The sequence below is a fragment of the Podarcis erhardii genome (assembly GCF_964252035.2).
Source record: "Podarcis erhardii genome assembly, chromosome: 2".
Taxonomy (NCBI): Eukaryota; Metazoa; Chordata; class Lepidosauria; order Squamata; family Lacertidae; genus Podarcis; species Podarcis erhardii.
The window spans coordinates 125,673,359-125,692,857 of NC_138498.1; the positions used below are offsets into that span (position 1 = coordinate 125,673,359).

General features: G+C 42.7%; 3 protein-coding genes across 7 annotated transcripts in view; all 3 read left to right on the forward strand.

Annotated features, from left to right (window-relative positions):
- Window positions 1-4,421, forward strand: part of LOC309334652 (uncharacterized protein) — a 32,543-nt gene extending 28,122 nt beyond the window's left edge. For all 5 annotated transcript variants that reach the window (XM_081849142.1, XM_081849145.1, XM_081849144.1 and 2 more), the window contains 2 exons: window positions 601-3,220; window positions 3,303-4,421. In XM_081849142.1, the coding sequence (XP_081705268.1) occupies window positions 601-2,516 (1,916 nt within the window). In that variant the 3' untranslated portion in view covers window positions 2,517-3,220; window positions 3,303-4,421. The remainder of the gene's footprint in view (window positions 1-600; window positions 3,221-3,302) is intronic.
- A 1,312-nt stretch (window positions 4,422-5,733) lies between these two features.
- LOC309334688 (uncharacterized protein) lies at window positions 5,734-19,452 on the forward strand. Its single transcript, XM_081849245.1, has 6 exons — window positions 5,734-5,946; window positions 7,422-7,927; window positions 8,567-8,648; window positions 8,925-9,007; window positions 16,661-16,787; window positions 17,647-19,452. The coding sequence occupies exons 2-6, from the start codon at window positions 7,514-7,516 to the stop codon at window positions 18,552-18,554; spliced, it is 1,614 nt and encodes a 537-aa protein (XP_081705371.1). The 5' UTR covers window positions 5,734-5,946; window positions 7,422-7,513; the 3' UTR covers window positions 18,555-19,452.
- The window catches only part of LOC309334664 (uncharacterized protein), a 38,240-nt gene continuing 25,358 nt past the window's right edge, over window positions 6,618-19,499 (forward strand). Inside the window, exon 1 of the mRNA XM_081849179.1 lies at window positions 6,618-6,982. The gene's annotated coding sequence lies outside the window, so the exon portion shown is untranslated. The remainder of the gene's footprint in view (window positions 6,983-19,499) is intronic.

Consider the following 19,499-nt stretch of genomic DNA (forward strand, 5'->3'; position numbering starts at 1 on the left):
CGAATGGCTCGCAAGACGAAAAACCCGCTAGACGAAAGGGTTTTCCGTTTTCCGATGCACTTCGCAAGACGAATTTCCCTATGGGCTTGCTTCGCAAGACGAAAACGTCTTGCGAGTCTTGCGATTTTTTCCGCTTCCCCCCCTTTTTCTAAGCCTCTAATAGCCTCTTAGCCGCCAAGCCTTTAATAGCCGCTAAGCTGCTAATAGCGCTAAGCCGCTAATAGACGAAGAGACTCGTGGAACGGATTATTTTCGTCTTGCGAGGCACCACTGTACAGTGGTACCTCTAGTTACGAACTAAATTTGTTCCGGAGGTCCGTTCTTAACCTGAGGCATGGTTTCGCTAATGGGGCCTCCCACTGCCGCAGCCCCGCTGGCACACAATTCCCATTCTCATCCTGGTTCAAAGTTCTAAAGTCAAGGTAACTACGTCCAGGTTAGCGGAGTTTGTTACCTGACGCATTTGTAACCTGACGCATTTGTAACTCGAGGTACCACTGTACTTTCTATGGGAAAGCTCGCTTTGGTTTTGGGATACAATTCAAGAACAGCTTAAGTTTGAGAACCAAGGTACCACTGTAATTGGTTTTATAATTGCAGGTGGTGATGAAATGGAAATTAATAACAAGTGGGAGCAATACAGAATCCACACAGTGGAGAAACAATATAAATACTCAAAGTGTGAAGAGAGCTTTAGTCAGAGGTCCCAGTCCACTTCTCCTCAAAGAAATCCCATTGGGAATAAACCCTATCCATGTTACGAATGTGGAAAGAGCTTCAGTCAGAGCGCCTCTCTCACTTCCCATCAAAGAATTCATACAGGGGAGAAACCCTATCAGTGCTTGGAATGTGGAAAGAGCTTCAGTAAGAATGCCCATCTCACTTCCCATCAAAGAAGTCATACAGGGGAGAAACCCTATCAGTGCTTGGAATGTGGGAAGAGCTTCAGCCAGAGCACCCATCTCACTTCCCATCAAAGAAGTCATACAGGGGAGAAACCCTATCAGTGCTTGGAATGTGGAAAGAGCTTCAGTCACAGCAGCAATCTCACTTCCCATCAAAGAATTCATACAGGGGAGAAACCCTATCAGTGCTTCAAATGTGGAAAGACCTTCAGTCGGAGTGACTCTCTCACTTCCCATCAAAGAATTCATACAGGGGAGAAACCCTATCAGTGCTTCGAATGTGGAAAGACCTTCAGTCAGAGCGCCTCTCTCACTTCCCATCAAAGAATTCATACAGGGGAGAAACCCTATCAGTGCTTGGAATGTGGGAAGAGCTTCAGCCAGAGCACCCATCTCACTTCCCATCAAAGAAGTCATACAGGGGAGAATCCCTATCAGTGCTTCGAATGTGGAAAGACCTTCAGTCAGAGCGCCTCTCTCACTTCCCATCAAAGAAGTCATACAGGGGAGAAACCCTATCAGTGCTTGGAATGTGGGAAGAGCTTCAGTCATAGCGCCAATCTCACTTCCCATCAAAGAATTCATACAGGGGAGAAACCCTATCAGTGCTTGGAATGTGGAAAGAGCTTCACTCAGAGCGGCTCTCTCACTTCCCATCAAAGAATTCATATAGGGGAGAAACCCTATCAGTGCTTTGAATGTGGAAAGAGCTTCAATCAGAAGAGTAGTCTCACTTCCCATCAAAGAATCCATAATCGGGAGAAACACTATCAGTGCTTGGAATGTGGAAAGACCTTTAGTCGGAGCGACTCTCTCACTTCCCATCAAATAATTCATACAGGGGAGAAACCGTATCAGTGCTTGGAATGTGGAAAGAGATTCAGTCAGAGCACCCATCTCACTTCCCATCAAATAATTCATACAGGGGAGAAACCCTATCAATGCTTGGAATGTGGAAAGAGCTTCAGTCAGAAAAATAATCTCACTTCCCATCAAAGAATTCATAGTGGAGAGAAACCCTATCAGTGCTTAGAATGTGGAAAGACCTTTAGTCGGAGCGACTCTCTCACTTCCCATGAAAGAAGTCATACAGGGGAGAAATCCTATCAGTGCTTGGAATGTGGAAAGACCTTCAGTCGGAGTAGCAATCTTGCTTCCCATCAAATAATTCATATAGGGGAGAAGCGCTATCAGTGCTTTGAATGTGGAAAGAGCTTCAGTTATAGCACCAATCTCACTTCCCATCAAAGAATTCATACAGGGGAGAAACCCTATCAGTGCTTCGAATGTGGAAAGAGCTTCAGCCAGAGCGCCTCTCTCACTTACCATCAAAGAATTCATACAGGGGAGAAACCCTACCAGTGCAAGGAATGTGGAAAGAGCTTCAGTCATAGCACCCATCTCACTTTCCATCAAAGAATTCATACAGGGGAGAAACCCTATCAGTGCTTCGAATGTGGAAAGAGCTTCAGTCGTAGCGACTCTCTCACTTCCCATCAAAGAATTCATAGTGGAGAGAAACCCTATCAGTGCTTGGGATGTGGAAAGAGCTTCCGTCACAACACATCTCTCACTTCCCATCAAAGAACTCACAGTGGAGACAAACAATAGCAATTGCTGTGTAGTAATTTTATTTCCGGAAACTTTAATTTCTATTCCAACAGTGTTCTTGTGCTTCTTCAGCTCAGCAGAGAAGTCAGCCCTGCCTCTCAAAGCTCTCGAGTGCTAACTCGGTGCCCAATATTCTTCTAATACGTATCCAGATCTGCAGTGTGGAAGTCAATGGCCAAGATGTTGAATTCAGGCTTTTCTTTGTGGGAAGGCTAGGTCTAGAAATCTCTTGCTACTCTTCTCCTTCGATCCTTCAAACCATTTCCTGAGTGCATGCCAGGAGCAAAGAATTGCGTCCCCAAGGGAGAAAGAAAAGAATTATATGTGTATTATACATTAAAGGCTGTTGGGAACAGCAGTAAGCTTGTGGAGTGAGCACCAGATCTTGACTGGAGACATTTTTGTCAGTGTCTGGCATATATTCCTTGAGCAGGTGACTCTGTTCCCTTTCCTCCTCAGTGTTAATGGAGTGTCAGTCCATCACAACAGATGAGGTATTTTTGATAATGATGATTTATCCTGCCCATCTGGCTGGGTTTCCCTAACCACTTTAGGTAACAGCAACAACCGGGAAAAGATAAACATAACATTTTACAAGGACAGGAAGGAACACTACGGACAGGATAATTGCCAGAACAAGGAGGTAGTTTGAATCCTTCATTTGTAGTCTTATAAATCATTTAATGTGTCAACACAAACAGAAGGTGCTACTGGAAGGAATTTGTTTTGTTTTGACTATGGCAGACCAACACGGCTACCTATCTGTAACTGAAACACAAACAGAAGTTATTAATATTGCAGTTGTTGTATAAGGGATTATTATTATGACTGTAATGTAATTGAAATTTATAAGATTTTGGAATGCCGAAGTAAAGAAAATCATCAATTATACAACAAGCCAACAACACCAAAGCTGGCTTATGAATACAAATATAAAGGACAATTTTACTAGAATACGTATATAAACTCATAAACCTACTAAACAAAAAGCAAACTAAAGTGCAATGTGCATAACCAAGCCTGGAGATACTCATAAACATAGAATGAACTAATGTCTCTCTTTACTATATCGGTTGTGTATGCGGTAAGCCGTGTTTGCTCACGGCTGGAGCAAACAAATCGTTCTGCAGATAGACATTCACTGGAATCACAAAACCATAAACGTAGGAGCAGTTGCAAGATAGCGTTCTTCCAATAGTCATTCCTCTTCATTAAGAGATAGAGACTATCTGCAGGAGTTAATTCAAACAGCCTTTGAAAGGGCTAAAAGAACTAGGCAGGATTTGTTGGTACCGAAACCTAAAAACAAACAGGACAGGCTTTTTTGTTCTATAGAGTACAATTATTTATCTTCTCCTATTTAAAGGGTGATTAAGCGACAGTGTACTGTAATTGATAACTAATAAAAATTATTATTAAACAAATCTGATGATAGCTTGGCCAGTCCAATACAAAAATTTCTTAATTTTTACATTTTTGTTTCTCCCTCAAATGTCTTAGCAGATCATTGTAGGTATCCCATGTAAGGAATGATAATTGGAGCTATTCAGATTGCTTTTCCAGAATAAATGATGCTTTTATTGCTTTTTCATAAAGGTCATAAGGTTGCAACAGCTAGGGCGTAGGTTGCAACAGTTAGCATATTTTTAATATAGCTTGTGGCTAGGCTACCTACAGGGAAGTTGTATCTTTAGAACAAATTGGGGTTAAGATGTTAGCAAGAAGAACAGAACTAGGGAGCTAATGTCTTGAAAGTAGCCAGGATGTGGCTTTCTTGCTAAAACTAGTATGTCAAGGGTTGAAGAGGTCAGACCCAAAAAGGGAATTCACAAATACAGTGGAACCTCAGCTCCTGTATGCCTTGGGAGCCGAACGCTCCAGCTCCCAAATGAATGAAAACCGGAAGTAATTGTTCCGGTTTTTGAACAGTTTATGGAAGCCAAATGCTTGGTGCTGCTTCCATGGCTTCTGCTTGGCTGCAGGAGCTTCCATGGCTTCTGCTTGGCTGGAGGACGAGGTGATTAGACAGTGTTCTCTAAGCTACCAGCATGAGTTTGACCAAACTGCGGGAGGCAGTGGAAGATGGGAGTGCCTGGTGTGCTCTGGTCCAGGGGGTCACGAAGAGTTGGACACAACTCAATGACTAAACAACAACATCATACTCCTAAATATTTCACTTTTTTCTCTATTTTCCTTGTACCTGTTACAATAACCCTTTATAATAACCCATCTTCTGGAAACTTCACACGATGTTTGTAGGAATAAATGACTCTGATCCATTCAACGTATTATACAGGGCAAGTGGCAACCCTGCATGATGGGACTGTTGATCCTTAGCTGGGGTGGGGGGCAGATGGGGTCCGGCCACGATGGCAGGAGGGAGCAAGGGTATCAGCCTGTTCCCGTGCCCCTCCCACACCTGACCTTCCTTTACGCCCCTCCTGCCCCCCAACACATCCTATACCGGATGAAACAGGCTTGCCACTTCTCCCAACAGCATGCAGCGGCTTCGCTACCTGTACAGGTACTTCTTTGACTGGCAGGAGCTCTTCCATTTCGCCATCGACCGAGGGAAGTTTGTGGCCATGTTCCCAGAGGAGGAGCCCCACATCCAAAAGTGGGACAAGGACTACCTGCAGGGCTCCAAGCCCATGGTGGATGGCTTCTGCTGGGGCCACTACAGGATCCTTGGGCCCTTCTCCCACCCAGTTTCTCTCTCCCACACGGACAGACACAAGTCCAACGCCTGAGGCGGAGGAGCCTCTTCATTTCTCCTCAGTGGCAGCAGAGGAGGAGAGAGAGAAGGAAGAGGGTGGCATTATAAGGGCCTATTTTGGAATCCCATTTGAATAAATGGATTTAAATGCTTAATGGCATGCAGGCAAAACTTGGTGAAAGGGTCTTTTTTAATAAAGCAAAATGCCTTTCTAAAGAAGCAGAAGCTCCAAAAGCAAGAGATATGAACAGAAATCACGCAGAATGAAAATAAATCCTCCGATAAAGGAGGGAGCCCAGGGAAACCGCCGCCTGGTCTGCCAGGAATCGGCCTCCTTGGCGCCTAAAACTGAGAGGAGGGTCAGGTTTCGAAAGGTGGGAAAAGGCGGGAAAAGCCGTTTCCCTCAGAGCAGCCACTGCCGCCTTCCCGGCGGAGGGGCGGGGCCAGGGCTGTTTCGTCACGGGTCTTTCCACCGCCCCGTTTCCCCGCTTCCTTCTTTAAGAAAAGGCCCTGGGTCGCCCGCAAGGAGCATGCGCAGCTCCTCAGAGCCTCCTCTGCCCTCTGTGCGCTCGGCTCGCCAAGGGTTAACAGGAGCCGAGCTGGAATCCTAGAGAGGCCAGGAAGTGGGGGCGGGGGTCCCAGGTCCTCCAGAGCGGAAGCCCCTCCTCCTTCGTCCTCTGCCAAGGCTGCCTCGGTGGCCCCTCCTGGGATCCAGTGAGTCTCCTCTCTCTTCCCCCTTAGGGCGCCCGGGGGGGAAGGGGGGGTCTCAGGGCTGCAGGGAGAGGATACTCAAGGGGGGGGAAGACCCCCAAGGCAGGGAGCATCCTCCCCCCTCCTTCCTTTGCCCCTTTGGGGAGGGAAAAAGTGGCATGCCATTGGAACCCCCCCCTTCCGAAGGAATAGCCCCCTCCAGGCCGTCTTTTGCTTCTGGCACAGCCTTTCCCCCTACAAGCTGCTCCTCTGCCAAGGGGGTCCCACCCTCCCCACAAGAAAGCCTCTCTCTGTGGGCTCCTGCTCTCCATAAAAGGAGGAACTGGGTGCGCTCTGTCACCCAAGGTTTAAAAGGAACTAAGCTGGATCCCTAGAGAAGGGAGGACAGGAGGGGGGGAGGGGTGCCCCAGAGCAAAAGGCCCCCCCCCCTTGAAAGGGGAGGGGTTGCTTTCGTCTCTCTCCTTTGCCCATAGCTGCCTATGTGCCCCTTCTGGGATCTGCAGTCTCCACTCTCTTCCCTCTTGAGGTGCCTTGGAGAGAAGGGGGGTCTCAGGGCTGTAGGATGAAGGTGCATGAGGGGGGCAAAAAACCCCAAATCAGGAAGCTTTCCCTGCACTCTCAACAAACTATGATTCCCATGATTCTTTGGAGAAGGGGTCAGCTAACCTTTTCAGCAGGAGGCTGGTCCAATGTCCCTCAGACGTTGTGGGGGGCTAGACTATATTTTGGAGGGGGAAAATGAACGAATTCCTATGCCCCACAAATAACCCAGAGATGCAGTTTAAATAAAAGGACACATTCTACTCATGTAAAAATACGCTGATTCCTGGACCGTCCACAGGCTGGATATAGAAGGTGATTGGGTCTGATCCGACCCCCGGGCCTCAGTTTGTTCATGAATTGGCTTAAACAGAAAAAGGGGAAATGGGATAGAGAGGAATTAATAGATTAGTAGTCCACATCCCATAGTCAAAGCCTAGTCAGGAACCCTTGTGGTTGTGCTTAGATTTTTCCTCTTCTGCGACCAATGAAACAACAGGTAGGAAGCCGTGTTGGTCTGCCGTAGTCGAGACAACATTTTTACAAAATCCTTCCAGTAGCACCTTACAGACCAACTAAGCTTGTTATTGGTATGAGTTTTTGTGCGCATGCACACTTCTTCAGATAGACTGAAACAGAAGTCGCCAGATGCTTATATATAGTGAGAGGGAGGGGAGGGGTATTTCTCAGAAGGGTGGTGGGAATGGGTGACTGGCTGATAGGTGTGGTAAATCTGTTGACGACTGTTAATGACTGCAATTGGTCTTACAGGAAAAAGCAAGGGGTGAGATGTCCAAAAATAGCTTAGCATGTGTAATGGGATAAGAATCCCATGTCTCTATTCAGACCAGACCATTCATTGACGTTTACTGAAAGGACATTTTTATGATCCTGACAGAGTGCCAATTTTATAACAGAACAATGCATTTGCTTTGTAGGGTTTGCCAGCACCTCTAATTTGGACAAGCAGAACTTTGCAGAAGAAAAAAGGGACTCCTTCTAATCTCTTGGGAGCTTCCCGAGAGGAAAGATGGATGAGCAGGACTTGGCTGGACGTAAAGCAAGAAGAGGCCATGCCATTGAAGATGGGAGCAGTAGGGGATTCTGGGAAAACTCTGTGGGGAAGATCCTGGGTGAGGAGGACACCCTCCACTCAGATGTGCATTGCCAGCAGCTCAGGCAGTTCTGCTACCAGGAGGCTGAAGGACCCCGAGAAGTTTGCAGCCGGTTCTACCACCTTGTCTGTCAGTGGCTGAAGCCAGAAAGGCACACGAAAGCTGAGATGCTGGACCTGGTGATCTTGGAGCAGTTCCTGGCTGTCCTTCCCCCAGAGATGGAGAGCTGGGTGAGGGAATGTAGAGCGGAGACCAGTTCCCAGGCAGTGGCCTTGGCTGAAGGTTTCCTCCTGAGTCAGGCAGAGGAGAGGAAGCAGGCAGAGCAGCAGGTGAGTATGACCTTCCTCTGGAAACTCCCAAGGGCTCTGAACAAGAGATAGAGTATCTCAAAATGCGGTACTAATGTCCCACTGCTTTATGGATAGGATAAGTAAAGGTAAAGGGACCCCGACCATTAGGTCCAGTCGTGGCCGACTCTGGGGTTGCAGCACGCATCTAACTTTATTGGCCGAGGGTGCCGGCGTACAGCTTCCGGGTCATGTGGCCAGCATGACTAAGCCACTTCTGGCGAACCAGAGCAGCGCACGGAAACCTCATTTACCTTCCCGCCAGAGCGGTACCTATTTATCTACTTTCGCAGTGCTTTCGAACTGCTAGGTTGGCAGGAGCAGGGACCGAGCAACGGGAGCTCACCCCATTGCGGGGATTCGAACCGCCGACCTTCTGATCAGCAAGTCCTAGGCTCTGTGGTTTAACCAGGCATAGGCAAACTCCGGCCCTCCAGATGTTTGGGACTACAATTCCCATCATCCCTGACCATTGGTCCTGTTAGCTAGGGATGATGGGAGTTGTAGTCCCAAACATCTGGAGGGCCGGAGTTTGCCTATACCTGCTCTAAAGTGTTTGCCTCTGCCATTGTTTTCTAATCCCCCTTCCCATTTTGGTTTGAACCTTTGTTGCTCTTTCAGGTTAAAGATCTGTTGACAGAAATGGGTCCTGATTCCTCTGAGGCAAAGAGGACTCCGATGGACACCAGGGAGAGACCACTAGGTAAGGAGGGAGTTATTTCTCTCCTTGGTCACATCCTGCAGATTCGGAAATTAATCTTGGGTTCTTTTCCTCTTTTGTGGGGAGGCTGTTGGGGCCAAGAGCCCAGAGGAGGAGAGATGTATTTTTACGCAGCTAACAGATGAAAGGTGTATGAATGTCAAAATGCACTCAGTAGGGTAGACTTCTTCACAGGTCCATCTGTAGTTAGAGATGCACTCCTGAACGCCGGAGAAAAGTAGGCATTCATGGCTTCCCACTTCCCTTTGTCTCTGGCAGGTGACAGGATGATGCCCGCAAGACCTCCTCATCCAGCTTTTCATGGTAGCGAAGGGGAAGCAGCGGCTATGGAAGCAGATCAGGTAGGGGGCAGGAAACTTGTAGGGAGAGAGGTTTTTAAATAAATAAATAAAATTTTATTGTTAAAATAATTCAGCATTAATACACACATGTTATGAATATACAAACATACATTTCATACAATCCTTAAAAATATTCATACAGTCCTTAAAATATTCATACATACCCACACACAATCCCACAGATACTTCTTTTTCCCACCACCATCCCTTACGCCTCACCCCACTCTTGTGTTGAACTTCCAATCTACTCAGCTGCAATTTTTTTCCACTTCTATTAGCTTCTTTCACACACTTTTATTTTTTTTTTTTTAAAAATAATTTTTATTAATTTTCAACAAACAAAAATACAAACAAAAAATATAACCTGACTTCCCCAAACCTCCCCTTCGCTGCATCCTTATTTTATCAATTTTTTTAGCATTCTTTCATCCAATTCTTAAATATAATTCTTATTAAAGTTTATCAAACTCAAATTTTACAACTGTAATTCCTTGTGTCTAATCCCTTGACATCTTAGCATTCCATAATATTACAAACGTCCTTAAGATAAATTTTAAATTTTTCCCAGTCCTCTTCCACCGACTTTCTCCTCTGGTCTCGAATTCTGCCGGTCATCTCCGCCAACCCCATAAATTCAGTCACCTTGGTCTGCCATTCTTCCAGAGTAGGTAGTTCTTGCGTCTTCCAATACTTTGCCAGGAGGATTCTTGCTGCTGTAGTTGCATACATAAAAAAGGTTCTATCTTTCTTTGGAATTGTTTGGCCAACCATGCCCAAGAGAAAGGCCTCCGGTTTCTTTACAAAAGTCCATTTAAGGATTTTCTTAATTTCATTATAGATCATTTCCCAGTAAGCCTTAATCTTAGGGCAGGTCCACCAAAGATGATAAAAAGTTCCTTCACATTCATTACATTTCCAGCACTTGTTGTTGGGCAAATGATATATCTTTGCAAGCTTGACTGGGGTCATGTACCACCTATAGATCATTTTCATTATATTCTCTTTTAGGGCAGTACATGCCGTAAACTTAATGCCTGTGGTCCATAACTGCTCCCAATCAGCAAACATAATATCATGTCCAATGTCTTGTGCCCACTTAATCATTGCTGATTTAACCGTTTCATCCTGTGTATTCCATTTTAGCAGCAAATTATACATTCTAGACAAGTTCTTAGTATTGGGCTCTAGCAATTCTGTTTCTAATTTTGACCTCTCCTTCTGGAAACCTAGTTTCTTGTCCTGCTTGAAAGTTTCGTTGATCTGGTAATAATGTAACCAGTCACGGACTTTAGGCTTTAATTTCTCAAAACTCTGTAGTTTCAACTTTTCACCATCATACTCTATAATTTCACAATATTTTGGCCAATCTGACTCCATATTAAGCTTTTTAACCGCCTTGGCTTCCATTGGTGACAACCACCTGGGGGTTTTACTTTCCAACAAATCTTTATATCTAGTCCATACATTATACAATGCTTTCCTGACAATATGATTTTTAAAATTTCTATGAACTTTTACCTTGTCATACCATAAATATGCATGCCATCCAAAACTATTATCATACCCTTCCAGATCCAAAATATCTGTATCTTTCAGAAGTAGCCATTGTTTCAACCAGCAGAAAGCTGCTGCTTCATAGTAGAGTCTTAAGTCCGGCAGGGCAAAACCCCCTCTATCTTTTGCATCAGTCAAAATCTTAAACTTAATTCTGGGCTTTTTGCCCTGCCAGACAAACCTAGATATATCTTTTTGCCACTTCTTGAAACAATCCATCTTGTCTAAAATTTGCAATGTCTGGAATAAAAACAACAGTCTAGGCAACACATTCATCTTGATAACAGCAATTCGGCCTAACAAGGAAAGTCTCAGTCTAGACCACATATCGAAATCTTTCTTCACTTCAAGCCAGCATTTCTCATAGTTATCTTTAAATAAATTAATGTTTTTAGATGTTAAGTTTACCCCCAGATATTTCACCTTACTTACAATTTCTAAACCAGTTTCCCTTTGGAAGCTATTTTTTTCCTCTATCGTTAAGTTTTTTCCCAGCACCTTTGTCTTATGTTTATTCAGTTTAAAACCTGCCACCTGACCAAATATTTCAATTAATTCTAAAACTCTTTTTACACTGGCTTCTGGTTGTTGCAGTGTCAAAACTAGGTCATCCGCAAAAGCTCTTAGCTTATAATGTTTAGATCCGACCTGTAATCCTTTAACCAGCTGGTCCCCTCTAATCATATTCAACAAAACCTCCAGTACTGATATAAATAGTAGAGGGGAAATTGGGCATCCCTGTCGTGTCCCTTTCTCAATGGGAATTTCGTCCATAACTACACCATTCACAATTAACTTGGCTTTTTGTTCAGAATATATTGCACCTATACCGTTTTCAAAGTTTTGGCCTACCCCCATCCCTTGAAGATTCTTCTTCATAAAACTCCAACAGATGTTATCAAAGGCTTTCTCTGCGTCGACAAATATCAACACAGCTTTTCTATTTATGTCAGTTTCCAATAGTTCTAAGATATCTATAATGTTCCTCACATTATCTGACATATGTCTCCCTGGGAGAAAGCCTGTTTGGTCTTTATGAATCTTCTCCAACAACACTTTTTTAAATCTTTTTGCTAAAATGTCTGCAAAAATTTTGTAATCCACATTCAAAAGTGATATAGGGCGGTAGTTTCTAACTTGTTGTTTTTCAAGTTCTGACTTCGGTATAAGTGAGATGAATGCCTCTTTCCACGATTCTGGAGCCCTTTTCCCCTCCAAAATTTGGTTGCAGACTTCTTTCAATGGTTGTATTAACCATTCCTTCAATGCTTTGTAGTACTTCGCAGTCAAGCCGTCTGGCCCTGGTGATTTTCCTAGTTGCATGTTCTGGATGGCACCCTCTATTTCTTGATTCGTAATTTTCTCATTCAGGATCCTTTTATTTTCTTCCGATATTTTTTGTAGGCCATATTTTCCAATAAATTCTTCTATCTCTTGTTCATTTTTTGGCCCTTGTTTATACAGTTTCTTGAAAAAACCTTGAAAACAATTACTTATCTCATTTGGTTTATTTATAATCTTCCCATCAACTTCGAGCGATATCACTGTGTTCAACTTTTGTCTTTTTTTCAGTTGCCATGCGAGTAGCTTCCCACATTTATCTGCTGATTCAAAAGTCTTTTGCTTCATCTGTTTTATTTTCCATTCTATTTCTTGGTTCACCAATTCCATGTATTGTGTTTGGTAAAACTTTATTTCTCTTAGTATCTCGTGGGACTTAGGTTTAGATCTAAGTTTCTTTTCCCCTTCTTTTATTAAGTTCCAGATTTTTTCTTTTTTCTCATTCTGCTTTTTCTTCTTTATAGAGTTCTGTTGTATCAGGAAACCACGCATCACGGCTTTACTTGCGTCCCAAATTACTCTTTTTTCTACGTCTGATCTTAGATTTACCTCGAAGTAGTCTTTAAGTGTTTTTTGGGCCTTTTTATAAATTTCTTCATCTCCAAATAGGGTGTCATTCATCCTCCATCTAAAGGTTCCAGCTGTTGTCAATCTCATTTCCATCTTTACTGGATTATGGTCAGAACAAGTTTTCGGGCAGATTTCTGCTTTTTTAACTCTTGATGCCAGATTGCTAGATATCCATATTTGGTCAATTCTCGTCCATGTCTTTTTTGCTTCAGAAAAAAAGGTCCCCTCCTTCTCCAGAGGATTCCTAGTTCTCCAAATGTCAATCAAGTCCAGTGTGTCAGTCAGTTCAAAGAAAGTCTTAGGTAATCTTCCATTCTTGGAGACTACTTGACTTTGGGCCTTATCCATGTTCGTGGAGACAACTCCATTCATATCACCCAACAATATAATTTTAAGGTCCAAAAAGTTCATCAAAGTCTCATGCAACTTCTTGAAAAACTCAGCCTTCCCCTCATTCGGTGCATAAACTCCTACAATCAAGATCTTTTCTCCTTGAGCTTGGATTTCTACTGCCAGGTATCTTCCTTGCTCATCTTTGAATATCAACTTCGGATCTAATTTTTCTTTGACGTAAATCACCACCCCTCTTTTCTTAACCTTGTCTGATGAAACGAATTCCGATCCTAGTCTCTTATTTATCAGAAGTTTCCGATGTATCCTGGTGATGTGGGTTTCTTGTAAACATATAACATCTAAGTGCTCTCTCTTTAGTATATGAAACACTTGATTCCTTTTTCGGGGATGATTAAGGCCATGACAGTTCCAACTCAAGAGTTGCAGAGACATTTTTGTTGCTAGGTGTTTCTCCCACCGACTGCACCCAGTTGTTGTTCCTCGTCAGTAGGTGGTTGGTTCAATCCAAACGATAGATTTGCAATATCTGGTATTTCCCTCTCACTCACGGTACCTTTCTGGAGATCCTCAGCGTTTCTTTCCAAAAATTGCTCCTTATCTTGTTCTGTCTTGATTTTAATTTTCTTCCCTTTGAAGTTAAAGGACAACCCTTGTGGGAACTCCCACCTAAATGGAATGTTGTTCTGTTTAAGTAAGTCCACAAGATCTTTAAATTGAGTTCTAATTGTCAAAAAGTGTTTAGGAATATCCTTGAAGATCTGTATCTGAGAATTCTTAATAACCAGGGCCTTCTGGAAATGCAGATTCAATATTTTGTCTCTTTCTTCTCTTGTTCTCAGAGTAATTAAACAGTCTCTTGGCTTTTTTCCTTGCTTCCTTCCAATTCGAAAGGCTGAAGTTATCACAAATTCATCCTCCTCTCCTTCTAGTTCGTCATTCCAGAAATCTTGGAATTTATCTGTGAGAAATTCCCCAAGTTTGTCCTGCTCCTCCTCAGGTACCAATCTCAATTTCAAATTCTTATTTTTCCTCTCCAGTTCCAAAAGTGCCAAAGCTGCATCATGTTCATGTACCTTCTTGGCAATAGGTCCAAATTTTCCCCTAGTTTCCTCGGCCGTGCTTTTAGCGCTCTCAGCAATTCTCCTTGTCTCGGTAGATTCTTGAATTAAGCGGTTGATAGATTCTGTATAAGATGATAATGTTGTATTCAGATCCAATCTCGTTGTCAATTCTGTTAATTTTTTAGAGTTCTCTGTGGATTGTTTAGTAAGCTCTGTAGATTGTTTCGTGAGTACTTCTAAAGACTGATTTATTCTGAGCAGAGCCTGTGTCATCGATTCCATTGATGCTGCTGTTACTTTATCTTGTGCAGCTGCTGCTCCTGAAATAGAACCCCTTTTCTGTACTTGCTTTTGAGCCTGCTTAGTTTTGCTTCTTGTTGATATCTCGTCCGAAGGATTGCTCATAACTCAAGGTCGTTCCCAAGAGAAAGTTACTAGTGGAAAATCCCAGTATTTCCACCGTGATGCAGCTTAAGTCCTCTAGAGGGAGAGATTGTATCCATGCAAAGATGGCGAAGAAACAAAGAAACACAAAGTCCCCAAAGCGAAAGTCCAGCCAAAGCACAACTTTGTAACATTAAGATGTTAGATTTATATCCACCAAAGTCCATTACAATGTCTCTATATAACTATTTTGTAGCCCAAATCTTTTGACAGCTCATTTGACAGTTCATTTGACAGCTCTTTCTCTAGGCGCTCGCTGCTCCGGCAGCTCAGCCAGAGGTTTCGGCGGCGGAATTTGGCGTTCGTATCCTTCCTTTCTTTAGCAGGCTAAATTGACTTTATTCTCCTTCCCCCCTCTCCTGCTCCGAGGGGGGAAGCCCTTTCAATGTCTGGTTTCTGAAGATTTAAAAATGATAGCTTTCCTTTAATTACAGCAAAGTCTTTTCTAATGCTCCGTCATTCATGCAGTTCCGGGAGGCTGACTTCCTTAATTTTTACCTTCCCGTTTTCAGCCAAATTTTCGAAACTTTTAGTCCCGTTGCTTTATAGCTTTAAATTTTCCAATTCTTACTCACGGGTGTTGTTATCAATTGGTAGTTTCAGAAAGGAATCGGCGCTCTCCGTCAATGGCGACGCGGCTTCACTCCGCAAGCGATCCTCAGCACCGCGCTCACACCCGATGCCGCTCCGGAGCCTTTAAAAAGGCTCTTTCACGATACCGGGGGGCGCAAAGGCTTTCACACACTTTTAAACCAATTTTCTGCTTTTTCTGTTACGCATTGTTATCTATCTTATTATTTCAGTATTTATAACGGAACTTGTTTATTCTAATAGGAGTTCTGATTTTTCAATATACCGGTAGTTTTGCAAGTATCATTTAAGCACTTTCCAGTCCTTGTCTATCTTCTCTTTTGAGATCCTTCCAATTTCTCCCATTGTTTTGGATATATTGTAATACTCCAATAATTTGGCAAGCCACTCTGTTGGTATAATACCGCTTTTCCAATTTTTCGCAATCAATAGCCTTGCGGCTACTGTTGCATATAAATATAATGTCTTGTCTTCTTCCTTTAGACTTCTTGGTACTATTCCCAATAGAAAACCTTCTGATGTTTTCCTAAATTAATATCTGAACATTTTTTTTCATTTCATTGTATATTGTTTCCCAAAATTGTTTGATTTTTAAACAATTCCACCATATATGCATCATAGTACCTTTTCCAGTGTTGCATTGACAGCAGACATCGTTACAATTTTTATTCATTTTTGCTATTCTTTCAGGTGTTAAATACCATCTATGTTGTATTTTAAGGTAATTTTCTTTCAATATATAACACATAGTAAATTTCATATCTTCTTTCCACAATTTTTCCCATTGTTTGAGCATAATATTTTTCCCAATATCTTGCGCCCATTTAATCATGGATGCTTTAACCAGTTCATCCTTTGTTTCCCACTCTAAGATCAGATTATATAATTTAGATTTTTTTTTCTTGTATTAAGTATTTATCAAATTTTGATATTTCTTTTTCAAATCCTATCTTCTTGCCTTTTGCTAATCTATACTTAATTTGAATATATTGGAACCAATCACTAATATGAGCTTTAATTTCTGTATAATCCTTTAATTCCACTTCTCCATTTTCTTCCTTTAATACAGTTTTATAAGTATTTTTCTTTCATATTTAATTTTTTCACTGCAACAATTTCTGCCGGCTATTCCCACCAAGGAGTTTTCAGTTCTAGGTCTTTCTCCCATATTTTAGATATAGACTTTCTGACTATATGCCCTAGGAAGCCTTTATGTACTTTGACTTTCTCATATATTAGATAGGGAGAGAGGTTGAGGGGTGAAGGAGCCAGAATTCTTGAAAGAACAAAATGTGGCGTTGAACCCATTTACACAAAAATTCATCATTAAAATAATAAAGTAATTCCAGTGAGATGTTAAAATAAGCATTCATACCATGTGGAGCAATACTTTGGCCACCTCATGAGAAGAGAAGACTTCCTGGAAAAGACCCTGATGTTGGGAAAGATGGAGGGCACAAGGAGAAGGGGACGACAGAGGATGACATGGTTGGATGGTGTTCTCGAAGCTACCAGCATGAGTTTGATCAAACTGCGGGTGGCAGTGGAGGACAGAAGTGCCTGGCGTGCTCTGGTCCATGGGGTCACGAAGAGTCAGACACGACTAAACAACAAACCATGTGGAGAAAACAATTCCATTAAAACAACACAACAATTAACAGGTACAAAACAACAGAGCAATGTGTGGTAGATCATCTTTATGCTGTCTAAGAGGAGGACATTTCCCTTTTTTTTAAAGGGTCTGGTGTGCTTTGAGGATGTCGCTGTTCATTTCACGGACAAGGAGTGGGCGTTGCTGGATCCTGACCAGAGAGCTCTGCATGAGGAGGTCATGGAGGAGAATCGTGGACTCCTGGATTCTCTGGGTAAGGCTCTCTGAGGATCATCATATCTGTTTTGAAATTCTATCTCTCTCTCCTTGCAATGAATCTGCAAGGTTTGGCTGGACCTCAATAGGGCCACCTACACCACCTGGAAATCTAACGCCCCCAGAAATCACTTGGAATGGAGGGCGATTGGCGGTGTTGTCTGTGAATATCCATCAGAGTGGGTAGGGAGGTTGAAGTAGCTTCTTCCAGATTTCTGTTTTTGCTTCTGTTGATTTTGGTTGACTAAAGAGATAACTGACAATGGAGACAGAGAAGATTCCATGATTGCACCAAACAAAATTAATTGAATCTCAGGTTCTCATAATAATGTCAGATGATACCAGCCAACAAAGGCAGTTAACTCCAGAGTAAGAACTCCCATCTAATTCCCTTCAGTTCTTCCTCTTTCACAACCGTTCATTAGCACTGTTCAACAATGAACAGTTGTGAAGGGTTGTTCTTCCTGAGGCTCTAATTAATTTCTCTCTCTCTATATATACAGTGGTACCTCTGGATGCGAACGGGATCCGTTCCGGAGCCCCGTTCGCATCCTGAACAGAACGCAACGCGTGTCTGCGCAGGTCGCCATTCACTGCTTATGCACATGCGCGTGACTTCATTTTGAGCGTCTGCGCATGCACGAGTGGCAGAACCCGGAAGTAACCCGTTCCGTGACTTCCGGGTCGCCGCGGAACGCAACCTGAAAACACTCAACCTGAAGCTAACCCGAGGTATGATTGTATTAGTATAACTCTTTTCTCTTTTTATTCCTTTCTCTTATATTATTTCTTTATGTATCAAAACTCATTTCAATAAAATACTAAGATTTAAAAAATAATTCATTTTTTTATTGCAGTTGGTGATGAATTGGAAATTAATAACAAGGGGGACCAAGAAGGAATCCACACCGTAGAGAAGCCATATAAATACTCGGAGTGTGAAAAGAACTTTAGTGAGAGCTCCCAGATCACTCCTCATCAAAGAAATCCAATTGGGAATAAACCCTATCAGTGCTTAGAATGTGGAAAGAGCTTCAGTCACAAAGCCAGTCTTTCTTCCCATCAAAGAATTCATACAGGGGAGAAACCTTTTCAGTGCTTGCAGTGTGGAAAGACTTTCAGAAAGAGCTCAGATCTCACTTCCCATCAAAGAATTCATACAGGGGAGAAACCCTATCAGTGCTTGGAATGTGGAAAGAACTTCAGACACAGTAGCCATCTCAGTTCCCATCAACGAATTCATACAGGAGAGAAACCCTATCAGTGCTTGGAATGCGGAAAGACCTTCAATCAGAAGAGCAGTCTCACTTCTCATCAAAGAATTCATAAAGGTGAGAAACCCTATCAGTGCTTGGAATGCAGAAAGAAGTTCAGTCACAACGTATCTCTCACTTCTCATCAAAGAATTCATACAGGGGAGAAACCCTATCAGTGCCTGGAATGTGGAAAGAGCTTCAGTCACAGTGCCTCTCTCACATCCCATCAAAGAATTCATACAGGGGAGAAACCCTATCAGTGCTTGGAATGTGGAAAGAGCTTCATTCAGAAGAGTAGTCTCACTTCCCATCAAAGATTTCATACAGGAGAGAAACCCTATCAGTGCTTGGAATGTGGAAGGAGCTTCAGTCACAACGCATCTCTCACTTCCCACGAAAGAATTCATACAGGGGCAAAACCCTATCAATGCTTGGAATGTGGAAGGAGCTTCCGTCACAACACATCTCTCACTTCCCATCAAAGAACTCACAGAGGAGACGAACAATAACAATTGCTGTGTGGTAATTTTATTTTCGGATATTTTAATTTGTTATGCAGCAGTGTTATTGTGCTTCTGTCATTCATATCAAAAACAATCTTATGTTTTATTCTGGGTTTGTTCCCCTTTCATATGAAACTAGACATGGGAGAACATTGCTGCTGCCCTGAGTGCTGGAACGAATACCGCTTCCTGCTGCAAGACCAATTTCCACCTGACTTTGAGGTCTGAGCCCACACTCACACTCACCCCAAACAATTAAAGGACTCGTGGGAGGCCAGAGGGATATTGCTGGAACAGCTCTTTGATTGGGGAAACTGGCTGAAATTTTTTACATGGTTTTAATTTTGGTTCCTCTGTTTTGATTTTGTCAGGTTTCTGTTGGTTAAATGTTTTTAGTTGGTGTTGATGGTTACTTTAATTAGGGTATAAGTGTAAACTGTTTATTGTTGTAGTGGTTGTTATTGGTTAGAAGAGTAGTACCTTAGATCCCAAATTTAATCTGTTCCGTAAGTCTGTTACAAAACCAAAGCGTTCTAAAACCAAGGTGTGCTTTCCCATAGAAAGTAATGCAAAATGGATTCATCCGGAGGTTGGCAAGCTAAGGCCCATGAGCCGGAAGTGGCCCATGAGCCGCCCCCGAACCGAGCTGCCTTGGGCCCTTCATCCACCCCACTTTTTTCTCTCACACACAGACAGACACATTTGCAATGCCTGAGAGAGAGAGAGGGAAGGGGGTGGCACTATATAAGTCTAATATAAATGAAATGAAATGGGTTACGGATGAGGTTTCAGTGACATTGTTAAATAAAGGCACCATAATTCACTTCTCCAATGGTATAACATTGTTGAAGTCCTATGAGAATGTATACTATATGATTGTGTAATAAAAATACAATGTTCATAACTATGTAACCACCTGAATGTTACCTTGGAAAATATGTTAACTATAAA